This window comes from Pelodiscus sinensis, chromosome 31, assembly GCF_052426305.1.
Source record: "Pelodiscus sinensis isolate ZL-2025 chromosome 31, ASM5242630v1, whole genome shotgun sequence".
NCBI lineage: Eukaryota > Metazoa > Chordata > Testudines > Trionychidae > Pelodiscus > Pelodiscus sinensis.
The window spans coordinates 422,860-444,774 of record NC_143082.1 but is presented as its reverse complement, the minus strand read 5'-3'; the positions used below and the strand labels follow the sequence as shown (position 1 = coordinate 444,774).

The 21,915-nt window shown below is 47.7% G+C and overlaps 2 protein-coding genes across 2 annotated transcripts in view; both read right to left on the bottom strand.

Moving 5' to 3' along the window:
* Positions 1 to 10: 10 nt before the first annotated feature.
* Positions 11 to 15,994, bottom strand: DSN1 (DSN1 component of MIS12 kinetochore complex). Its single transcript, XM_075902480.2, has 12 exons — positions 15,854 to 15,994; positions 13,562 to 13,598; positions 11,762 to 11,807; positions 10,878 to 11,240; positions 10,037 to 10,110; positions 8,968 to 9,040; positions 6,706 to 6,793; positions 6,069 to 6,128; positions 4,604 to 4,675; positions 3,844 to 3,991; positions 3,328 to 3,415; positions 11 to 187 (listed from the first exon to the last, which is right to left on the bottom strand). Exons 1-12 carry the CDS (start codon positions 15,886 to 15,888, stop codon positions 93 to 95), a joined length of 1,179 nt encoding a protein of 392 aa, XP_075758595.1. The 5' UTR covers positions 15,889 to 15,994; the 3' UTR covers positions 11 to 92.
* Positions 15,995 to 18,777: 2,783 nt separating this feature from the next.
* Positions 18,778 to 21,915, bottom strand: part of PBX4 (PBX homeobox 4) — a 34,465-nt gene continuing 31,327 nt past the window's right edge. The window contains exon 9 of the mRNA XM_075902472.2: positions 18,778 to 19,582. Coding sequence (XP_075758587.1) covers positions 19,490 to 19,582 — 93 coding nt within the window. The 3' untranslated portion in view covers positions 18,778 to 19,489. The remainder of the gene's footprint in view (positions 19,583 to 21,915) is intronic.

Here is a 21,915-nt window from a genome sequence, read left to right as displayed (position 1 = left end):
CACACACACGTGACAAGAGGGGCGGCGCCCACAGCTTTATTCGCAGTTGACACGCGGCTCCGCCCCCTCAGCCAGCCCCGCCCAGCCCCGGCTCAGTCTGCTGCAGGCAGGTGGCGCCGGGCCGCGGGTGCCGCTTTCAGGAGCTTCCGGATGGGGGAGTTTTCCAGCGGCTGGAAGGTCCTGGACGCTGCAAGACAAGCCCGGGGGCCACGTTAGGACGCGCAGCCGCAGCTGCCGCAGGAGACCTCCAAGGGGGCTCAGCTCGTCCACTTCCCACCCCTCCTGCAGGCAGGTCAGCCGCCACACTTCTGTGTATGCGCTCCATGCAGCAGACCAAAGGGCCCTGGCACCCAATCACTTTTGCCAGTTGCCAATGCCAGAACAGAACAATTACCAAGTGATCCACACCGTTATCCATTCCCGGATGCTGACAGACAGGCTAGGATACCATCCTTACCCCTCCTAGCTAATAGACACTGATGTACCTCTCCCCCATGGATGTAGCTAGTTCTCTTTTACAAATCTATTACGATTTTGACATTAAGAGCCTCTAGCCAATAAATCTTCAGGGTGTGGTGCAGTGTTGTGTGAAAAAATACCAGACATAGGAAAATGAAGCGGCGATTTAAATAATCGGCGCTTCATTTGAATTTACACGGCTGCCGCGCTGAGCCGACAAACAGCCGATCAGCTGTTTGTCGGCTCAGCGCGATAGTCTGGACGCGCGGGTGGCGACATCAAAGGTATTTGTTGACCACCCAGGTAAACCCCATCCCAGGAGGCATACCTGGGTGGTCGACAAATACCTTTGATGTCGCCACCCGCGCGTCCAGACTATCGCGCTGAACCGACAAACAGCTGATTAGCTGTGTCGCCTCAGCGCGGCAGCCGTGTAAATTTAAATGAAGCGCCGATTATTTAAATCGCCGCTTCATTTTCCTATGTCTGGCAGTCTAATCTACATGCCTCTGACGACAGAGGCATGTAGTCTAGACCAGTGGTCCCCAACACCATGGCGCCTGCTGGGGCATTTATGTGCGCCCGCCTACAACTGGCGCCTGGTGCGCGGCGCTCGGGTGGCCCCGGCCCTGGGGCACATGCTGGCGCAGAGTGCAAGGGCATCCCCGCCCCTGGCGTGCCCCAGGACACGTGGCCCCGCCCCCGGCCTGTAAAGGTTGGGGACCACTGGTCTAGACGTACCCTTCGTTTGGTGCTCACAAGTTTGTATGTTATGAGAATGAGTAAATAACTTTCTCTATTTACTTTCTCCACGCCAATCATGATTTGATAGACTTCTATCATATCTCCTGTTATGTCTTCTCTTTTCCAAGCTGAAAAAAGTGTCAATATTATTAATTTATCCTCATATGGAACATGTTCTACATGCCTAATAATTTTATTGCCCTTTTCCAATTATATCTTTTTTGAGTTGGGGTGACCACATCTGCATACAGCCGTGGTCCCCAACACGGTGCCCGCGGCATTTCAATGCGCCCGCTAGGTGCTCAGGGCTGGCCTGGCCCCGGGCACATGGGCGCTTGCGGGGAGAGTGCGCTTGGCGGGGGGAGTGCCGGCCCCGGGCGCGTGGCACTCGGCGGGGGGGCGGGGTGGGAGCTCCGGCCCCGGGCGCGTGGCACTCGGCGGGGGGGAGGGGGAGCGCCGGCTCCGGGCGCTCAACACTCGGCGGGGGGGAGGGGGAGCGCCGGCTCCGGGCGCGCGGCCCTTGGAGGGGGCCCTGCCCCCGGGCGCGCGGCTAGGTGGGGCCCCGCCCCCGGGCGCTTGGATGGGGGGGGGCGCGCCCCCGGGCCCCGCCCACTGGCGCCCGGCGGGCAAACGGCCACGCCCCCTGGCGCCCGACAACCTAAAAAGGTTGGGGACCACTGGCATACAGTATTCAAGATGTGGGTGTACCATGGATTTTTATAGAGGAATATGTACATAAAAACTCAATATGGGAATGGCTTTAACAAGGTAGTAGTGGGAGGGGCTATTTGTTATATTTACTCACATGGTTATAGAATCATAGAATACTAGGACTGGAAGGGGCCTCAAGAGGTCATCGAGACCAGTCCCCTGCCCTCATGGCAGGACCAAATACTGTCTAGACCATCCCTGATAGTTAAGACTAGGTTAGATAAATGTCTATCTCCAGAGATGGAGATTTCACAACGTCCCTGGGCAATTTATTCCGGTGTTTGACTATCCTGACAGTTAGGAACTTTTTCCTAATGTCCAACCTAAACCTCCCTTGCTGCAGTTTAAGCCCATTGCTTCTTGTTCTATCCTCGGAGGCCAAGATGAACAAGTTTTCTCCCTCCTCCTTATGACACCCTTTTAGATACCTGAAAACTGCTATCATGACCCCTCTCAATCTTCTCTTTTCTAAACTAAACAAACCCAGTTTTCAGCCTTCCTTCATAGGTCATGTTCTCTAGACCTCTAAGCGTTCTTGTTGCTCTTCTCTGGACCCTCTCCAATTTCTCCAAATCCTTCTTGAAATGCAGTGTCCAGAACTGGACACAATACTCCAACTGAGGCCTAACCAGCGCAGAGTAGAGCGGAAGAATGACTTCTCGTGTCTTGCTCACAACACACCTGTTAATGCATCCCGGAATCACGTTTGCTTTTTTTGCAACAGCATCACACTGATTCATATTCAGCTTGTGGTCCGCTATAACCCCTAGATCCCTTTCTGCAGTACTCCTTCCTAGAGAGTCACTTCCCATTCTGTATGTGTGAAACTGATTGTTCCTTCCTATGTGGAGCACTTTGCATTTGTCTTTATTAAACTTTATCCTGTTTACCTCAGACCATTTCTCCAATTTGTCCAGATCATTCACAACCCCTCCTAGCTTGGTATCATCTGCAAACTTATACTGGGGTGTCTCAATATAATATTCAGCAAAATGTCCTCAACAGCTATACAACATACATTTCACCTGGTCTGTACTATTAGCTTAATGATGACGGGAATTCAGGATTTCCTTGTGCAATATAATAGAATGAACTGCGTACAGGCAGAACCTCAGCAATGAGGAGGATAGACTAAGCTTGAGTAAAAAAAACAAGCCCTTTGTCACATAACTTTCACACTATGTCATTTTTCCCTCATCAGGTTTTTTAATGCACCCTGGAGTGGTCTAAAGTATTGTGCACAGCAAATGTCACCACTTTAAAAAACCCTCCTCTAATGACAGCTTGTCAAGGCATCACCAAAGCGATTTAGAGATGAGAGAAGAAAAAAATCAATCCCCCTTTCTCTGCAGCCCTCTGGGTTTTACTACTTAACAACAAAAATTATGTATTTAATGATGAACATCTGCTTACCAAGTTGCTCCGATAGATTCCGGAGGTACTGTGTACTCTCTTCTGTGAAAGCCTGCAACAAGTTCACTGCTTGTTGTAGTTCATCCAACTGGAAAATACACAAAAGAAGGTTACAGGGAAACTTGAGAGAGAAAATGCTTTAGGAATGTAGCAAGCTGGTTGAATAAAGCAGAAGCCAAACCAAAGCATTTGGTGATGATTTCATTAGAAATGTACATTAATTTCCCTTTCATAACTCGTGATGCAGGTTTGGAGTGTAGGAGGATATTGAAATACGACAGCTGATTCTTTATGTTTATTGCTGGGAATCATTTATTAAACAATGTACTACGTTCAGTGATCTCATTGCCTTTGAGAGAGAATTCTATTCTCTATACCAAACCAGATAATTAGTCACTTTCATAGTCTGACATATCTGAAGACAAATGATTCAGACAAAATAGGTCAGCTGACACTTGTTTGACCATTAATGATTTTTAATCTCTTTAATACATTTCAGATTCTATAAAAACTCACCATGATTTCCATGCAGTCAAAGACCTCACCCTGGCTATCTAGTATTTGCTGATAGTTTGGCTTGCTGCTGAGAACTTTGGCCTGTGATGCTCCAAGATAACTAGCAGGTTCCATTTGTACTTCATTCATCTTGAACTGCTCCAGTTGTCTTGAAAACAAAAACACAGTACACATGTAACCACTGCACATGGGGAGTACCCACTTCCAATGGCATGGGCATGGTTACAAGAGGATTATTTGCATTTCTGCTATCTGCCATGGGATCTCCAAAGTGTTCCAGTAAAACACAATTTAAAACTTATCACAAATACTGTCAGGAAGTCGAATCCTGACTACATTTCCCAGTTAAACATATTTCCATAATTCACTACATCTCCAAAGACAAGACCAGTGTGTACTTTTCATTTCTGAGTCCTTTGTTGAGTATTTTTAAACAAGATTTAATTCCTTTAATACATTTTCTTCCATGTGTTACTCATGCTGTCAGCCCTGAAGAACAGGAATTTCTTGAATGACCTTTGCTGCTGCTTCATTCTGCAACTGTGGGCTGATATATTTATGTTAAACTATGCATGGATCACTCTATTTACAACTGATCACGAAGTGCTGAAGTCTTTTAATGTACACAATTTGAGTTCTAGAGCTTTACAATTAAATACAATAGAGGATCAAGTTAACCAGTGTCCAGATTTAATATGGAGAATTTAATAGTGCTAATTTTTGGCTTAAAGGAACAGACAGAAAAGTATAATAATCTAACCTGGACATTTCTTCTGCACTTTTCTGGAAACTCAGTAGAAGCTGATCCCAAGTTTGAGACTCCGTAGAAAACCTTTAGAATGAATGGATGAAATATAGTTACCACATACTGTGGGAGAGGAATTGCCTTTCTTGGGCTTCACCTATGTAAGCAAACTAGAGAAATTACATCAGAACCCTAACTTTACTTTGGGCCAGAATTTTGCCTTCTGATTTATGAGAGACATCTAGGCCAGTGGTCCCCAACGCATTTGTGTGCGCCCGCCGACAACCTAGGCCGGCCCCGCCCGCGGCGCACGGGAGGCGCTGGCCCCAGGCGCGCGACACGCACCGGCACCGGGTGCGCGGCGCTTGGGCAGCCCTAGCCCCGGGGCACATGCGGGCGCTTGAGCGGCACCGGTGCCGGCCCCAGGCGTGCGTCTCAGGCGGCAGCATCGGGCCCATGGCACAAGGCGCTCAGGCGGCCCCAGCCCCTGGGCACATGCCGGCGCCGGGTGCAAGGGCATCCCAGTCCCCTAGCATGCCCCTGGAGGCGCGGCCCCGCCCCCGGGCGCGTGAGTGGCACCCGGGAGCCTCTAAAGGTTGGGGACCACTGATCTAGGCTATGTCTAGACTGGCATGATTTTCCGCAAATGCTTTTAACGGAAAAGTTTTCCGTTAAAAACATTTGCGGAAAAGAGCGTCTAGATCGGCACGGACGCTCTTCCGCAAAAGCACTTTTTGCGGAAAAGCGTCCGTGCCAATCTAGACACACTTTTCCACAAAAAGGCCTCGATCGCCATTTTCGCGATCGGGGCTTTTTTGCGCAAAACAAATCTGAGCTGTCTACACTGGCCCTTTTGCGCAAAAGGACTTTTGCCCGAATGGGAGCAGCATAGCATTTCTGCAAGAAGCACTGATTTCTTACATGAGATCGTCAGTGTTCTTGCGGAAATTCAAGCAGCCAGTGTAGACAGCTTTTGCGGAAAAACTTGTCAGTCTAGACACAGCCATCCAGATTCAGATGGGGACAGATTCAGCCATATAATAAACAGTGCTGACTTAAATGGAGTTAGGGCTGTTTATACTTCAGCACAGCTAGGCTCAAGATTTGTGGCTGCCACATGAATGCTAGTGAATATCTACAGAGAAGAAGATGCTTGTAATTCATACCCTGATCGTGGTTTAATTCTAGGACCAACAAAGGCTTAGAGGTTGCCCAAAGTCTCAAGAAATTTTAAAATAAACCAGCGACCTAAAGCACCAGGAAGACTGTTTGTAGAGTCTAACTCCCACTCTCAATCTCAGAGTGGGTTTCTCCTTTTAATAAAACCCAAGTTGGTTTTATGTTAGGCTTCCCTTCACACAGCATCCTGTCACCATTTCAGATTCTCAAATCACTGTTGATTATACCACATACTGTGAGAAAAGGCCCAACTGTGTCCATTCAGCCATACAAAGCCAGACCTAGGCTCAGTTAATCTTACCTAGTTATATATTCCTTCATCTGGGCCAATGATGTGTTTAGTGCAGGGTCTGATGAAATACTAAAACACAGAAATAAAAGATCAGTGAGATTCTAAGGAGATGTTTAGGGGCACTATCCACACTATGCAGGATTTGTGATGACTGTTTAGTGTTTGTGCAGTACCTCTGTGTAAATGCAGTGTATTATACTTCAATCAAAATTCTGGTTATTCCAAGATATAAATGTAAACAAGAAAACTCGGGTTGATGTGCCAAGCACTACAATAGAAACATTGGTGCCATGACTATTTAGATAAACATTCTCCTTTAGTCATCATGATTCTATGATTAGCTATTAAAGACATTAAATATAGTTTCCACATTTTTCACATGTATAGCTGAAGCATACCTGCATAACCTATTTGACTAAAGTGTGGAATTTTAGCACCCATAAACTTCAAGTTCTTATGTAAGTTTCGTAAGCAAAAATAGTGCCATTTTAGCCTACATCTGCACTGTTGTACCCAATGACCTGCAATAGGTCATTACTGTCTGCAATAGGAGTCTTGACAAATTTCATGAATTGTAATGGAAAATAATTAGGCAGGTACTGGGACAGAAATAGCAAATTCCAGCCCCATGACAGATAGTCATTACCCGGTCAGCTCTTCTGTACATTTCTTTAGCGTTCCATCTAGTTTCAATCTCTCAGTGCAACGCATCAGCTCTTCTGAAACTGAATTCACTGCAGGTGGGGACAAGACAACCAGAAAGTGTGAAGTAGTTAAGCATCGGACAGTACCTGTTCTTTCCAGAGCTTACTTAAAGACTAAAGTAAAATACATGGAACACCAGTACTCAGGCCTACTACACAACACTCCGTTTTCAGCATAACCAGTTCAGTTCCCTAACAGAGGTCATTCCAGATATCAGTCACTCTAACTTTGTTAAGAGAGAATATATATAATTAACACTTACATTGGGCATTCTCTTGGCACCACTGATGATGCACAATCTGTTATTAGAGCATTACTTTCAAGGGATTTTTTTGGCTGCTCAAGACCCTTCTCTCCCAAGATATTTAGTGAGTGACCTTTCTCCTGTGCAAGTTGAGAGCCAGAGAAAGATTAAAAATGGGATGTCTGGTCACCCCAGTAAAGGGACAGGCCCCTATTTAAGCCCTCCTGCAGGGGTCCTGACCTTTTATTAACAACAGGTAAATTGTCCCTTCTTTTCTGTTTCCCCCACTGAAGTACTGTCAGATCCTACCCCTGGCTGGATCCCTGCTCACCAGCCACCCGTCCACCAGCAATGGGCGGGGGGAAGGAGTGGAGATGTAGCACACAGTTCTGGCTCTCTTGTTGGTCCATTAGAGCATCCCATGCTAGGGCCTCAGCCCATTTCTGCTGCAGTGACTGCTGAGTGTACACTGGCACCAGGCAGTGGCCGGTTGTATGTTGCCTCTGTTGCCCACCTATAGGTCCTTTATGTGCTCTCACCTCACTGTCCTCTCCCTGCTTTGCCCCTTCACTCCCTCCCAGCACCACTGCTCCCCGGTGGGACATGTCCTGCTCAGAGCACTGTGCACGGAACCAGCCCTTGGCCAGAGTGCTCAGGTCACCAACAGCCTACCCAGCAGGCTTCTTCCTTTCCCCACCGCCTCTGGCTGAGCTGGCACCCTGGGAAAGCCCAAGACCTTCCAGCTTGGGGTGATGTTCAGTAGAAGCCAAGCCATCTATGTGCCAAAGCTTCACACAACACTGGCATGTGGAAGCCTCTCTGCCATTCAGATAAGCTCTTGGAGTGGCAGGAGGAAGCAAACCTGTTCACACTCCGAACCTCCAGACTCCACAGCAGCCCCCAACAGAGGGGCATAGCACCCTCTTCACTGCAGTCCCTCCACCCCAGGTCCTGCCCCATCCCCTAGGCATCCTCCCCTTCTGAGTCACCTCTGGCTGGGTTCACTGAAGTCCCTACAGTTAGGTTCCTAGGCCTTGATGCACAATGCATCCTTTGGGCTTAACTCTCTCCTGCACATAACCTAGCTGCCTCCAGCTACAGCATGTCAATGGCCAGCAGCAGCCTGAAAGTGTTAGCTGCCTTTTGACATTATGCAGAAAGGAAAGGACAAGCTGCTTCCATCTACATGGTGAGATGGTGGTGGGCGAGATGAGCTCTACAAAGACACAAGCCAAATCATCCCTTCTATCCCCCCACACTTCTCATAGTTGGAAATAGCTCCTATCCCTTCCCTCCCAGACAGGTCCAAAAGGCTGCTGCTCACATTCTGGTGTGAACCTTAGCAGAAATCGAGGGAGAAGTTGGGGATGTGACTCTGTGTGTACCCCACACCATGTTGGTTCAGAAACATACTCCACCTGATAACAGGAGAGGCACGTCTGTCCCAAGAGCTCAGCCAGGCATACAGGATGAAGAATGAAGGGCAGGGAAGGTTAAGTCAGTCAACCCCCTATGAGACAGGTATATGGTACGGTGGGGGAAGAGAGGTGCAAATCACTTCTTCCCATGTGTGTGTGTGTGTGGGGGGGGATTAGGGGCTGGAGGGTGTGTCACTTCTCTTGGTGCATGTGAAGGTAGGGGTACGTATCACCTTCCTGTGGTGGTGTGTGTGTGGGGGGGGTCACTTCTCCCCAAGTAAACCCTAAAGCCTTAAAGATAAGGTAAAAAAGAATCCCGCTACTCATTTTTTCTTGTGAATAGGGGATAAGTCAACTTGATATTAATTTAAGTGTTTTTACAGCATAGTTCTGATTGATTGCTGTTGAACTCACTTGAATACAAGTAATATTACAGGTTGTCCCATATTTAGCATATGGAAATATCACCCTAATTATTACTTTTCTCTTCTTCACATGTATAGCAGTACTCTGTCATTAAACAGACCGTATGAAGACCCACCGTTTGCTTTAAAAGCCTCAGGGCTGAAGCCATCAGTCTGCTTCAAGAAATCCTCAAGCTTCTGGGCGGAGAACTGGGAGAACAGAGAGGTTTTTGTTTTGTTTTGTTTTGTTTTTTAAGACTATTCAAAATGTCCCATCTGACACTGGGCTGCTTTTCATTAGACTGCTCAGTGAGGTGAAGCTGTTAAAGTTTTGCCAACTGCAAAAGGAAGATGATTCTAGAATCTCAGCAAGTTTTATCTTCCAAGATTTTTACAGGTTGAATCTCCCTAGGCCAGCACCTTGGGATTTGACTGGTACTGAGCCAGAGAATTTGCTGAATCACGAGAAGTCAATATTGTCTAGCAGCATTTCCAAACACTTCCATTGCTTACTGGGCTCTTAGAAGACATTTAGGGCTAATTTAGAACTAAACAGCACAGAACACGGAGAGCCAGGACTGGTAGTTGTAAACAAACTTTATGACACAGCAGGAAACTTGGAACTGGGCACTGGCATCAGTGTGCAGCCAAAACTAAACAAAAGCTTTCAGTACTGTAATATTACACAGCAAGAAACAGTACCTTGGTATGAATTACATTATAAAATCCTACAAACCAAAAATCAGAGCTTACTGCACTTGAACATTTCCTGGCAACTTGGGAACCAACACATTAACATCCCATAGTTGGTGTGACAGAGTAAAATGTGTCAGTCTACAGTTCTACAAACTATTTAGATTCCCTCACGTGTTTTACAGTTCTCAGTTTATAAACAGTAAAGTTTAGCTTTTGGTATCAGTTTCAAAGTGTTTGCAATCAATTAATCTTCACAACACTTAAGAAGTTTATTCTCCCATTTTACAGAAAAGGAAAGCAAGTCACAATGAGGGGACCACCTCCCCTTACCCATGGAGGGTTTAGGAGGGACTAAAACTCAAGAGTCCTGCTATTGCCAGACCATACCTCACAACACTTGATTATTCATTTATAGACTAAAATGCAGCAAGAAAAATAAAGGATAAGAAGCAGAACAGTACACACATTGGCTGTTAGCAAAGAAGTTTCTTTGGTGACCTAGGACCTTACCTGGAAACTAGACAGCAGGAGCATGGAAAGCCTGTCAGTCTCAGGTAAATCAAGGCTGATTGATTTACTTAGCTCTAAAAATTAAACACAAACACATTTAAAAGCCACCAGTTTACCTCAAACTGTGAGCAGCTGAAATGTCCCTGAGCTGCATATTATAAGTACTAATGCATGTACACACAAGAACAGGGACAGTCTACCCAGCATCTTCATTGCCAGAAGAGCCAGTCTCAAGTCCTAAATCGGGAAGTAAAGCAGCTGCTACATGTTGCATGTCAGAGGGGTACTGAAAACTTTAACACAGAAGTAAGTTCCTTTTTAACACAAGCAGCCATTGAGAGTGTTTTTTAATTCCCTAATGTGGAGGCCTGTATTTACTTCTGCACTGGAGAACAGTCTGTCAGGCTTGAGCTGGGAGATTCCTTCTTATGCAGGCCATAGTAGATGAATCTCTCACACCATAGAACTATGGGCTGCTTTGTACAATAAAAGAAATAAAACAGGTTTACAGGGAATCAAACATAAGACTCAGTCTCTGGGCTGCCTGCATGGAATATACTCTTTGACAGGAGCTTCCAACTTTTACAGTGAAAGGTTGGATGAGGTACTGCAGATTTTTATAAAGCAGAAGCAGTGATTTGCACTTAGCCAGATGGGGCTCTTCACGTTCAGAATCTCTATACTCACTGGACGTTACAAGTGCATATATACACGTTTCCAAGCAAAGTCAGGGCCCAACTACTGTATTGGTACTTTAAACATTGTCAAAGTTCCACTTGTCCAGGATTTGACCACAGGGCTTTCAGCACAGTTTAACCACAAGGAGGTATATGGCACCCACCTGTGACATCCTGGTGAAAAGGAGGGAGTGACTTCCGGCGGTTGGTTCCCTTCAAGCTGGAGCGACACCAGGAGCGACGTGTGATTTGTGGGCTAATGGCAAGTGCCCTCGGGGACAAGTTAAATGAACTTGATGTAAGGCCTTTCTTGGGACTACCTCTCCAGGGAGAGATCCTTTTGGGACTGGGACTCTGAGCAGCTTTCTTGGGGCTAGGACTAGGACAAGATCTTTTCCTGGTAACCACTCCAACTTTGTCACTGGGACTTGAGCTCACATTAGCCTTGTTTCCAGCCCCAGGACTAATAGTTTTGTTTGGCTTTGAAAAGCATTCAGGCTCCACTTTCGTCTCACTGGGCTCACATTCTAGAAGAAATGCACACAACAGATAAAATCCACTGAAACACTAAAGCAGAGGGAATGAATTCTCATTGGATTTGGAATATGAATTCAGGGCCTTTCACCTATGCATCACTGTTTCAAATTCATTTCAGCATGATAGTGGCTGAAAGATGTTGCAATGTGATGGTTGCGTTACCTTTTTCAGGAAACTGCCAAAAGAGTCAGTAGGCAAACCATTTGAGCCCCCTGTTCCCACCTGCTCCTTCAAATCACCTTTAAACCCAGCCTCTGCAGAGTCTAGGAAGGGAGGAAGGGCAGGGCTGTAGAGATGAAACAAGATTGGGAAAGCATAATCTGGCCCAGTATGTGCACTCACAGCTTGGATTTGCAATCCAATGCTACAAAGCCCCTCACACTCTGCTGACATTATCCCCGTGTATGAAGCAGCTCTAGAAACCAAAACCAACTCTACTGCTGAGAAATGTGTCACAACACTGTCATTTATCCAGGTAACTAATAATTGATTCTTTGAAATCAAACCTTACCTTGTGTCCCATCACTGTTCTTCCCATCTTCAACACCAGGGAGGTTCTGTTGGGGGACATTTTATGAAGTAAATATTTTCTAGTTCCACAAAACAAAAATCCACATGGAGACAAGGGATGGGAAGAGATGAATAGGCAAGATGCCTGCATGGAGGCTCTTCCAGTCTAAAGCTTAAAAAGATGCATAGTGAAGGACAGTTCACCCTAAGTTCCCTAACTGATGCTCTTGGAGATGTGTTGCTCATGTCCATTCCACATTAGGCATGTGCTTGCCACATGCACTAATCCCAGAAGTTTTTGGACATCTTGTGGAGTGGCACCTGCATGACTCGCTCCACCCTCAGTTCCTTCTTCCCAGAAGCAACAACAGCGAGGAAGGAAGGCAGGTTGTGGAATGGACATGAACAACAATCTTGACCACCACTAGTTTTGGAACATGTAACTGTCTTCTTCTAAGATTGCTTGCTCATGTCCATTCCACAGTACGGGACTCCAAGCAGTATCCTTAGAGCCGGGGTGGGGAACCTTTTTTGGGTCAGGAGCCACTGATTCACAGAAAAATCAGTCGGAGTCTGCACACCACAGAAGTGAGAAACAAAAACAAAAAAAACCCCAAACATCCACACAAAAACAAAAGACCCCGTCACTGACATGGTCCTTGATTGCGAAGGGGAAAGACACTCCCTGCCTTCCACTCCCACACCAGAGCCAGGGGCTCCTAGGTTTTTATGGTGGGACAACAAGGGGGCTTGAGCACCAGCACAGACTCCCCAATGCTGAGGGGGTTCCGAGCCTTGGGGGCCGGATCTAGGGAAGGTGAGGGTCGCATCCGGCCACAGGGCCTGAGGATCCTCACCCCTGCCTTAGAGATAGGTAAGTGTTCACAGCTGAGCAGCCTGTAGCATAGCTTTGCCAAACCCAGCATCATCTCTGGCCTGCTGAGTGATGACATAATGAGGCATGAATGTGTGGACAGAGGATCACATCACAGCCCTACAGATGTCTGGATCAGAATGTGTGCCAGGAAGGCTGCCAAGGAGGCGGCAGGTTCCGTGGGAGACAGTTTTTAAGCTAGCTCCCTCCCTCACCACTCCCCCGAGGACTGGCTCCCTCTGGCCCCCTGCGCTGTAACATTAGTAAAAGTGGAGAATGTTCCGTGCTCTGTCCCTGGCAGCAAGAAGAAACAGAGTTTGGGGAGTTAGCAGCAACCTGTATACCACTCCATGCTGGCACCACTCCAGAGGGCACCAGAGTTGTTCTCCTGTGGATACTGCTCAGAAGAAAACTTCCAGCACCAGTGCATGTAGACAGCACATACACCTAATGTGGAATGGACATGAGAAGCACTTGAAGAACTTTTCTTTCCCAACAACTAATCAATCAAAATGCCCATTGACAGTGGTTAGGCAGCTGGTATGCTGCAACTGCTGCTTATTATGCACATGACCAGTTCTAAGCCAACTTGTTATTTTCCATCTCCCACAACTGTTGCCATCTCTTCTCATTTGCTTAAACCAGTGATGCTCCACCTTTCCTTTCCACCTGGCAATATATGACACATAGGATGACTATGACTCCTTGATGCCCTATTTGCAACCCATGTATGGATCATGACTTCCAGACCAAGAGCCTGTGGATTAAGCTGCAAACTCCCTGGACAGGGATTGTCTCTTATTACATGTTTCTGAAGAAAATTCAACACATACAGGCCCTAATCCAGACTGGAGTCTCTAGACACTGCTTCAGTACAGATATTTAACAAAAATGCATTTTAAAGCTGGAGAAGGGGGCAGTCCTCACCTGCAGTAGCGTTTCCTGTAACCAGGCCTCTTCAGTCCTGCAACATCAAACACATGTGGAGTAATAACCTGGCCAAACCTACTGACTTCTTGCAGCCACCCAAGATTTCTCCAAAGCCATCCTATTTGAAACAATGTCAAAGATACTGCATGGATGCAGCGGCACTGGGACAGTCACCCTCTCCCTCCTGGGAAGCTCAGGGACACAGGGCCTGTTGCCTACCAGTGGTTCTCCTCTCTTCCAGACCCCTTGCAGGAGGAGTTTGATTTTCTTTGCATCCCTCAAATTTCAGCTCACTTAAAAACTACTTGCTTACAAAGTTAGACATACAAATACAGAAGTGTCACAGCACACTATTACTGAAAAACTACTTAAGTTCTTTATCACACAGTTCTAAATCAACTGGAATATATTGTATTTACATTTCAGTACAGGCAGTCCCCGGGTTACGTACAAGATTGGGACTGTAGGTTTGTTCTTAAGTTGAATCTGTATGTAAGTCGGAACTGGCGTCCAGATTCAGCCGCTGCTGAAACTGACCACCAGTTCCAACTTACATACAGAATCAACTTAAGAACCCCAAGCGTCCCCAAGTCAGCTGCTGCTGAAACTGATCAGCGGCTGATTCCAGGAAGCCCGGGGCAGAGCAACTCTGCCTCGGGCTTCCTGTAGTCAGCGCTGGCCAGTTTCAGCAGCAGCTGACTTGGGGTCGCCTGGGGCAGAGCAGCTGGGGTGCTGCTGGGTTGCTCCAGTAGCGCCGATCCGGCGCTACTGGAGCACCCCAGCTGCTCTGCCCCAGGTGTGCTGAAACTGACCAGCAGCGGCTGAATCAGGATGCCTGGGGCAGAGCAGCTGGGATGCTGCCGCGTTGGTCCAGTAGCGCCCGGAGCGGCGCTGCGGGACCAACCGGCAGCGCCCCAGCTGCTCTGCCACAGGCGACAGAGAAAAGCCTAGTCTGCTGGGGGGGAGGGGGACGTACTAGCTGCACCCCCCCCCAGCAGACCAGGAAGACGTGGGCGGCGGACCGAGACGCACCGCGGTCCCGCCGCCCGGGTCCTCCGCGGCTTTGCTCCCAGTCTCCCTAGTCTGCTGGAGACCAGCAGACCAGGGAGACAGGGAGCAAAGCCTCTGAGGACGCCGGCAGCAGGACAGCCGCAGCGCGCCTGGGCTGCCCCCCTGCTGGCTTCCCCCGCGGCTTTGCTCCACGTCTTCCTGGTCTGCAGACCAGTGAGATGTGGAGCAGCTTTTCTTGCCCGGGAGTACACGGGCGGCGGGACCACGCGGTCCCGCAGTCCGTGTTCGTAACTGCGGATCGGACATAAGTCGGATCCGCGTAAGTCGGGGACTGCCTGTATATGATAGAGTTATTGTCTGTATGAAATTTTAGTTTGCACCAACTTCACTAGTGCTTTTTATGTAGCTGGATATAAAAATAGGCTAATATCTAGATGAGAGGACATATCCCCAGGAAGACCTCTACATACCGCTGGCCTATAGGGTACCGGCTAGACCCAGGTCACAGGAGCACCAGGATGGAGAGGATGAGATGTGAAGGCCTGCCAAGCCCCATGGAAGAGGGAAGGGGGATTACCCATCCAGATAGGGGCAGCATCCCAGGATGGAGTCAATGGGGCCATGGGGAGGGGAGGAGGTGACCCTGGAGCAGGACCCAGGAGAGAAATTGCACTGCAGCGGAGCCAGGCTGCCCCTGCCCAGGGTAGGATCAGGTTAGATCCCAGTAGGGAAAGGCTGGACCATTCTGCCTAACACAGCCCGAGGGAGCCAGGTGCCCCCTGCCCGCCCCGGGACCCTAGTGTGGTGGGGCGGGGTGACACCAAGGAGCCCCGGGGGGGGGATGAGTGACACGGGGGCACCCCCCGCCAAGTAGCCCCGGGGGGGAAGAGGGGGTGAAATGGGGCCACCCCACCAAGGAGCCCCGGGGGGGGGGATGAGTGACATGGGGGGCCCCCCCCGCCAAGGAACCCCGGGGGGAGGGGGGTGACACTGGGGCCCCCCCCGCCAAGGAGCCCCGGGGGGGGGGAGGGGGTGACACGGGGCCCCCCCCCCCAAGGAGCCCCGGGGGGGTGACACGGGCCCCCCCGCCAAGGAGCCCCGGGGGGAGGGGGGGTGACACGGGGCCCCCCCCGCCAAGGAGCCCCGGGGGGGGTGACACGAGCCCCCCCGCCAAGGAGCCCCGGGGGGGGGGTGACATAGTGGCCGCCGCCCAGAGGGACGCCCTGCCGGGGGGGGCGGGGTGACGCCGCGGTACAGGGGCCGCCCCCCCGCACTCACCGGCCCCGCCCCGACCCTCCCGGTTTCGCCTCCATCCTGCCGCAGGGTCCCGGTCGCGCCCCGGTCTCAAACCGCCCGGCCACTGCGCGCCAACCGCCCGCCGCAGAGCCTGCCGGGAGCTGTAGTCCGAGGGCCGCCGCGGAGCATGCGCAACAGAATCATTTCTGCGGGGGGCGGGACTGCCGAAGATTTACGCGCCGCAAGTTCTGCTGGGCGCTGGTGGCGCGGTGGGTGCTGGGAAGTGTAGTTCTGGGGTAGCAGAGCGGAGCATAGAGCGTCTGTTCGCAGCGGAGGGGCGCGGGTCTCGCCTCCCTGGCGGCTGTCGGTACGGTGCAGCCCTGGGGCTCTCGTGCTGCGCTGCTCTCTTGTTCTGCCCTATTGAGGGGAGGGGCCTCCCAGCCTGCAAGGCCCTAGGGGGAGTGCGTCCGTCCGGGGCAGAGCCAGGGACTGTGCACTCATGCTGGGAGTTACAGGGATAAAGCATTTTCGGAAAAGCGCGTCTAGATTGGCAGGACACTTTTCCGCAAAAAGGCCCAGTCGCCATTTTCACAATTGGGGCTTTTTTGCAGAAAATAACTCTGCTGTCTACACTGGCCCTTTTGCGCAAAAGTTTCTCGGAAAAAGACTGTTGCCTGAACGGGATCAGCATAGTATTTCCGCAAAAGCACTGACAATCTTACATGAGATCACCAGTGCTTTTGCGGACATTCAAGCGGCCAGTGTAGATAGCTGGCAAGTTTTTTCGCAAAAGCAGATGATTTTGTGGAAAAACTTGCCAGTTTAGACACAGCCACTCTGTATAAATTCATGGTAGCCACATCTTGAATGCTGCATACAGATGCAGTTGCCTCATTTAAAAAAAAAAAAGATACATTTTGCATGGGAAAACCACTCAGAAAAGGGCAACAAATTATTAGGACCTGGAACAGCTGCCATATTAGGTATCAGAGGGGTAGCCATGTTAGTCTGCCATATTAGGAGAGTTAATAAGACCAGAATTTTTCAGCTGGGAAAAAGATGACAAAGGTGGAAATGAGAGGTGTACACAAATCTGTAACTAGTGTGAAAAAAAGTTTCAGAGGGGTAGCTGAGTTAGACAGTATCTAGAAAAATAGTCTGGCAGCACCTAAGAGGCTAACAAAAACTGTAGATGGTATCATGAGGTTGCGACCACAAAAGCTCATGAGACCATTTACATTTTTTTAGTCTAAGGTGCAAGACTTTGGGGGGGGGGGGGGGGGAGAGAAGAGTGAATGGAATTTTTTACTCCTAACAAGAACTAGGGAACACTAAACTAAATTAATAGGTAGCACATTTAAAGCAAACAGAACAAAGTACTTCACACACCCTGCAGAACTCCTTAAGCAAGGAGGTTATGAAGTCCAAGACTATAACAGGGTTCAAAAAAGCCAAATACAATTCATTGACGTTAGGCCCATCTATGGCTATTAACCAGGATAGGTAGGAATGGTGTCCCCAGCTTTTGTTTGTCAGAGGATAGGAATGAGCAATAGGGGATGGATCCTTGATCACCTGTTATTCCATTTGGGCACCCAGCATTGGCCACTGTTGAAAGACAGGATACTGGGCTAGATCCATCTTTGATCTGACCATTCTTATGCCAGTTTGTCTATACACAGATGATACTTTCTCTTTAAAAGGTCATTTAAATTTTGTGAAGTTTAAAACACAGTAAGACACTAATACAGTCACTTTTGGAGGACTAAGTCAAGTGTTTTAAATGGTATTCAAAATAATCTCTGTATTAAGGGTTGTGATAGCTTAATCAGTAAGCATCCCCCCAGATATGATGCTTACCGGTTCTGGTTAACTGGTAGGGACTGGAGCAGCAGAAGCCTGCCATGGACAGGGGCTGCTCTCCTCCGAAGCAGCCCGTCTGTGGCAGGCCCAGAGACTGCTATCTAGTGTATATTTCAGAGAGCTTGTCTGTGTGTCCATCTGTCCCCCAGCTGTGCTGCTGTAGTGGCAATGGCCAGGCGCTTCTCATAGGGCTGGAGTTGTCCTCTCTTCACAGCGCTGCCTGCATCCAGAACCCCTCATTTCCAGCCCCACCCCAGAATAATGATTTAAATGCAGAAAAACAAAACTTGAGTTAAGGACCGGAATAAATCTTCTAGAGTATAAACAAGTGACAGTGACTCACTATGGGGCCTTTCCTTCCCCCATCTGTATTCAAGGAAACAAGATAATCTGGAAGACAAAAAAAGACTCAGTGACCTGTGAGGGGGATAGTGTGCCCAGTTAGCATGAACAACTGAAAAAAATCTGTAAATTTTTTGCTTTCAAAGCTTATTTAGCATGAAAAATAGAAATAAGCTTTCAATTCAGTCTCTCTTTTGTAAGCAATTCTGATCTTACCCACCTATAATCACTCTTTAAAACATCTTTATAGCTAAAGAATTTGTTTTAACATTTTATCTTAAACCAGTGTGGTTGATTGAAATGACTGGAAACATCTCTAACCAGGTTAAGACAGACTTTATGAGCTTATATCTTGTACTGTTGGGTTAAGTTTCCAGAATGCAAGGCTAGGACTAGATACATGTGGGTGTTACCCATATATAATTCAAGAGTGGCTGCGCATAGACCTCTGATATATATCTGCGGGGTGACTTGCATATTAGAGGCTTGAGTGAGTGTGCAGAGTGGCAGCTCACACAGCTAAGCAGGGCATAGCATACACCAAACTGGAGAACTAATGGGGAAACAGCTGTCCTACTATCCAAACTCTACCTGGAAGAGGTGACATGTCATTTAGCATGTGTCATTGTAAGTAATGCAAAAACAACCCATGCATCATTCATGTATAGTGAGGTTTCTGCACTGTCAAAATGGCTGCACTAAGATACAACTAAGCAGCAAGCCCATATGGATGAGTAGAATCTCATTAAAAAGGCAGGAAGGAAAAAGGCTTTGGGAGTTTATTTTTGATAAAATTTCAACTGAAAACAAGGACTTTGTATTAACATTTTCATAAATGCACAAAATCTATTCACAGAGAAGTCTGAGTTTACACTAGACATTAAATTAGAACTACATGAAAAGACACAAAAGATGGAAGTTCCTATTCAAGAACAAAGTCCAATGAAAGTTTTGGTAAAGCAATGTTCTGTTCTGGTTAATTAGTTCAGAATGAATTTGAGTTAAGAAAAGCTTGTTTTCCTATACAAAATTACAATACAGAGAACGTGTACAATTACAATACAGGGGGGTTAATGGTTAGTAACTATCAACTAGAACAGAAATTTCATTATAAAAAGAATCTTATGGAAAGTAAGTCAACTTTAACTGGAAAAAAACAGACAACTGCCAAGTCTTAGAGATACTTTCAGATTCTTAGCATAAAATTGATATTTAAAAAATGAATTTGGTTAGGAAAATGAAGCAAGTTCTTTTAAAACCATTTCACATCCCAATGGGCAGAAGTAAAAAGAACTCAACTGTGTCATGCTGAGAGGTAGAGAGGTATCACTGTGATCACAATCTTCTATTGGTTCCAGGGTTTTCTGAGGTAATTAGCTGTGTCAAGTTGTATAAACAATAGTATTGGCAAGAGAGCAACACTGACAAATTACACTAATGACCTCTTTCCTCTCATCAATAGGTCCTAAAAACTTAATTGGACGCATCTGAATTAACACTTCCAGGGTCTCCAACAGGTGAAGTGATTGATGAAGGGGTGGTAGCATCCTGCCAGCTGCCATTAGCCTGAAGGGGAGAAAAATCTATTGTCATTAAAAACTTAGGATATTATTTACATCAAATTTTCAGTAGAACAGTTCTGTGCTTATGGACATGAGGAATTAAACAAAATGGGGCACAGTGCAGACATGCTGCAAAATCTGCCCCTACATACGCCTCTTCTGGCCTAGTGCACCTTATCACCTGCACCATGCTGGCTGCTCTTCTACTCCAGAAGAAACTGATTGTAATGCACATGACTCAGACATAATACACCAACATTTCACTGGTGACTTATGCAGCTCCAGAAGTGAAAGACCTCTTTGCCACATCAGGTCCCTTCTCTTACTTCCAGTAAAGACCATTCCAAACACGATTTAACACACAAAAACAGAAAACGGGACACTAACATTTACAGGTTATTAGAAGTTTGTTGTGCCTGGAAAGCAGTGTTTCAGATATGAATTTCTCATAAGCCGAGCAAAATGATAGTGCTAGGCTGAGTGTGCAGCTCAGCATGCTGTTTTCTTTAGAGCCCTGTGTATATTTTCCTAAAGCAGTACAGCTTAGACCAGCAGTCCCCAAACTTTTGAGTGTTGCACCCTTTCCCTTACTCCTGTTACTTACACACACACACACACACACACAGAGCCCTGGAGCCAGGGTTGGGAGTAGTGCCAGGGATAAAAGGTAAGTGGGCTGGAGCCAGGGGCCAAGGCTGTGCTGGGGGCTGATAGCTGGGCCAGTGACCAGCTTTGGGTCCATCCCCCATTTTGCCTACAGCCTTGTCCCCAGGCTAGGAAGAGAGCCACAGCCAAGGACAAAGGCTGGGGGCTGGTGCAGGCCCAGGTACCTCTCAGACTGGGAATAGAGCCAGGCACAATATCAGGAGACAGGGTTGTGGCTGGGGATGGGACTAGAGCTAGAGATAGTGAGAAGCTGGGTAACTCTCCTTCCCCAGTCCATGGGGGCTGGCCCAGGTCCTATCACGTCCCGCCCAGGCATTCCTTCACAACCCCTTAGGAATGTATGCCACAACCTCTAGCTTAGAGGAAACAAAAAACAGGACTGTGTAGCACTTTAAAGACTAACAAGATGGTTTATTAGGTGATGAGCTTTCGTGGCTTAGAGAACAGCCTTTCTATTGGAGTAACTCGGAGAACCTAACTAGCCCCTTTAGCTACACAGGTTATTATGGGCACATCTACACTGCAGGGCTAAACACAAAATAAGCTACACAACCTGAGCTATGCCAATTGCACAGCTTAAATCAACACAGCTTATTTCAAATTTGGGCACGTCTACACAGCACTGATTTTGAAATAGAGCACTCTTCCTCTGACTTCCCTTACTTGTCATACAATGAGGTTTACAGAAGTCAGAATAAGGAGCCTGTTATTTCAAATTTATTTTGAAATAATGGGTTTGCTGTGAAGACGTGATATCCATTATTCTGAAATAATGCTGCTGTGCAGAAATACCCTAAGTGGTGGAAGCCATGTCTACATTACAAGATAAGGTTGAATCTGAGGTCAATTTTTAGTACCTGATTTTGTAACGTCAAAGATGCATGTTCCCTCTATGCACTAGAATTCAATGTTATTTGAAGTAGTGCATCTCTAGTAGTACAGTGGTTACTGTCAACTATGAGAGCGATGCACTGTGACTAGCTATCCCACAGTACCTGTACCCCTTTGCAGTCTGGGTTTGGTCCCAGGACATGCTGGGACCAAAACTTTGCAGCAGGTGGGTTCTGGGAACATGCCATCAGCAGCCCATAATGCAGTCATTCCTTCCCTCCCCTCCAACCATGGCAAACAGTCCATTCGCACCCTTTTTTCTCTTGTTGGTTATCCACGTGGACGCAATCGCAGCACGAACATGGACCCCATCATGTATCTTGTTCAAAGCTTCATAATGCTGAAGTTAACCTTGGTGCACCTAATGCTGGAGTATGTCCAGAGCATATCCAGGGTCTGCCAGAACAAGGAAGAATCTCAGGAGACCATGAACACACTGTTCTGTGAAGCATTTGAGTGAATTGCAAATGCCACCAGTACTCGATCCTCTGGACACAGTGGAACGCCAGCTCTGGTGCCATGAGACAAGCACAGATTGGTGGGATGGCACTGATACATATATGAAATGATTAGCAATGGCTGCAAAACTTTTGCACGAGTAAAGCCACTTTCATGGAACTTTGCAAATGGCTCTCACCTACCCTGAAGCATAAGAATACCAGAATGAAACTTGCTCTGACAGCAGAGAAGCAACTGGCAATAGCCCTGTGGACCCTTGCAACACCAGACAGCGAACAGTCAGCTGGGAATCTATTTGGAGTGGTGAAATCCACACTGGGT